Source organism: Penaeus japonicus, unplaced genomic scaffold (genome assembly GCF_977035675.1).
Source record: "Penaeus japonicus unplaced genomic scaffold, GWHDUDI00000001_assembly GWHDUDI00000014, whole genome shotgun sequence".
In the NCBI taxonomy this organism is placed as follows: domain Eukaryota; kingdom Metazoa; phylum Arthropoda; class Malacostraca; order Decapoda; family Penaeidae; genus Penaeus; species Penaeus japonicus.
In genome coordinates this window covers 13,408,894-13,411,393 of record NW_028234416.1, presented here as the reverse complement: position 1 = coordinate 13,411,393, position 2,500 = coordinate 13,408,894, and the positions used below count along the sequence as shown (strand labels likewise).

At 35.5% G+C, this 2,500-nt stretch overlaps 1 protein-coding gene across 2 annotated transcripts in view; it reads right to left on the bottom strand.

Annotated features, from left to right (window-relative positions):
• The window catches only part of LOC122249584 (ubiquitin carboxyl-terminal hydrolase 24), a 40,845-nt gene that overhangs the window by 28,648 nt on the left and 9,697 nt on the right, over positions 1 to 2,500 (bottom strand). For both annotated transcript variants that reach the window (XM_086543952.1, XM_086543953.1), the window contains exons 7-11: positions 2,291 to 2,402; positions 1,327 to 1,538; positions 894 to 1,103; positions 559 to 693; positions 168 to 317 (exon numbers count right to left, since the gene is read on the bottom strand). In XM_086543952.1, the coding sequence (XP_086400078.1) occupies positions 168 to 317; positions 559 to 693; positions 894 to 1,103; positions 1,327 to 1,538; positions 2,291 to 2,402 (819 nt within the window). The remainder of the gene's footprint in view (positions 1 to 167; positions 318 to 558; positions 694 to 893; positions 1,104 to 1,326; positions 1,539 to 2,290; positions 2,403 to 2,500) is intronic.

Genomic DNA, 2,500 nt, shown 5'->3' with positions numbered 1-2,500 from the left:
AATAAAAAATGTATAATCTGTATTATGCCTTCGAAGGAATATTGAAAAAAAGATGAATCACAAAACTAACTCTTAGTATTCTTTGATACTGTAATTTTGCAACGCACTGTGTTGGTTGTCCCCATGTTATTATGAACATTATATATAAATTGGTAGTCAGTACTCACATCATCATGCGTATATTTCCCATCAATCATTGTGGAGGAACATGGTTGCTGATTCCCACTTGCAGAAACTGCGAGGGCATGGCACTTACTAAGGCTTGAGGTTATTAGTTTAACAATTTCATGGCTTCGATTCAGATCCGACAAGGTGGCCTGAAACCATAAAATAAATGTTTAATGTGGAATCAGTCATCAGACCTATTGAGGGAGAGAAAGTTTACTGTCAAATGGTGTAGTGTGGTACAGTATGATGTATATCTGAGGAGAAAAAATATTTTAATTATAACAGAAGAAAGCATAAGTACGTTCATTAAAATAATGTAGATGTGAGGAGGAAAAATATCTGAATTATAACTGAAAAAAGTACAAGTATGGTCATCAGCATTATGCTGACCTTCTCAGTCTTGAAGTACGATGCCCCTCCTTTTGTGATGGAGCGTGCAAGGTAATGTAGCTGCTTCAGTGGAAGATAAACAGCAGGGCTTCTTTTAATATCTTCCACACATCGGACAATATAAGACTTCCTCAACTGTAGTTGCAGAAAAATGAAAGAAGGAAAAAATTAACCTGCTACATACTAAGAAAATGGGGCTATGAATTGTACATTGACAATTGAATCATCAATACAGTATGTGAGTTTCAGAAAAAGGTAATAAATGCTATATCTATATAGGGCTTAGATTCAAATATGCTCTTCAGCTGCACACATTTCTTGCTTCATTAACATACCTGTTCCCTAGTGGCTGATTCATTAAGAATGGCAAGGTGTTCATTCATGGCTTGATGCACTAATCTTGGAGGCAAGGCAGGAACTCGCGCAAGCTCCCATAGAGCGTCCAGCATCTTCTCGGCCGTCCGACCCAAACGAGAGTCCTGTCCGATCTTTCCGATGAAGGAGAGCAATTTCTCTCTCAGCCGATCATTGCCTTCATCCCAGCTCTATGTATAATGTGGACAGATTAATAATAACTTGTGAATAATAACCTCTTCTGTCTAAGCCCCAGAAACTGCTAAAGAGAGATCAGCATGAAAGGGGAAATAGAATAAGAAAAATAATCACTATTCTACAGCATAACAAAAAACAAAAACCATGTGAAAGTCAATCAATAAATCCAAGCAAAGCCAAACTCAAAGAGATGACTCCTTAGACCTTATTCAGTACCTTTCTGATAAGACTAAGAAGATGATCAAACTGGTGCGGATTAAAGCGCGTAGCAGCAGCAGCCATAATGCGGTGAATGTTGTCTACTACGTGGGGACTGGCTTTTTCTGCCATGTGCCAAATACGTGACAGTTCCTCTTCCTGCAGCTTTGGTCCCATAAACTCAACTAGTTCCTTCATCCGATCTGTATACTGCACTTGGTCGATGTTACCTACATTGAGCACAATCCAAGATTTAGAAATACATCCAATACAAAAAAATATATTTTTTGCTGAAACCACACCTAAAAGTCAATAAACTATAGCTAGTAAGTATCATAAACATATAAAAACTTTTACTTAACTATAAATTGACTCAAATTAGAGATACAAATCCCACCAATCACCAGCACAAATATTTCTATTCCCCATAAATACATCCATTCTAGAATCTCTACTATGGATGGAATTTAAGTCATCCAATCCAATCTCTGATGTAGTAAGTAAATGGAAGAATCAACACAAAAAGTCAAAGGTTTAAAATCTGTTCAGCAAATAATTTTGTACAAAACCGCTAAAAGATGCAGAATGAAGATCTGTTAAATCTCAAGTCCTAGTGCTTGACATGTTAATACTTTGTGCCAACATGCATGACATTAAAGACATAAGATATATCATTGTATAAAATCCTAAATTCCCTTTATATTCATCCCTCAAATTATCTACCATCTGAACTTTTATATTTTGTAGTTTAATCACCATGTTATCCCTTAAACATAAATATCCACAAAGAATTCTACAAAAAACTATTCCATTTGTTAACAACCACATTTTGTTACTTCACAAATATTTGGCGTACCAAGTGGAGCTGGATATCTATAAAATTAGTGGTAATTTTAATCATGTAATCTCTGTAAACCAATCCAATAAAAAAAAAACTAATTGTAATGAATACTTAATCTGCTATTAAATAATTTCAGCTTACCTTCAAGAGCCAGAGATAGCACCCTGTTCCTGGTCATCCACTCTTGTATAATGTCTGCATCAATGACATTGCCACGACGCCTCTCACTGTCCTCAATGAGTCTCGCAAGTTCCTACATTCAGAAAAATATTATAAAAAATTGATGTCCCTTTTTCACTTTCATTACTATAAAATATAATAAGGGAAAGACTAAATAAATACAGTTCTGAT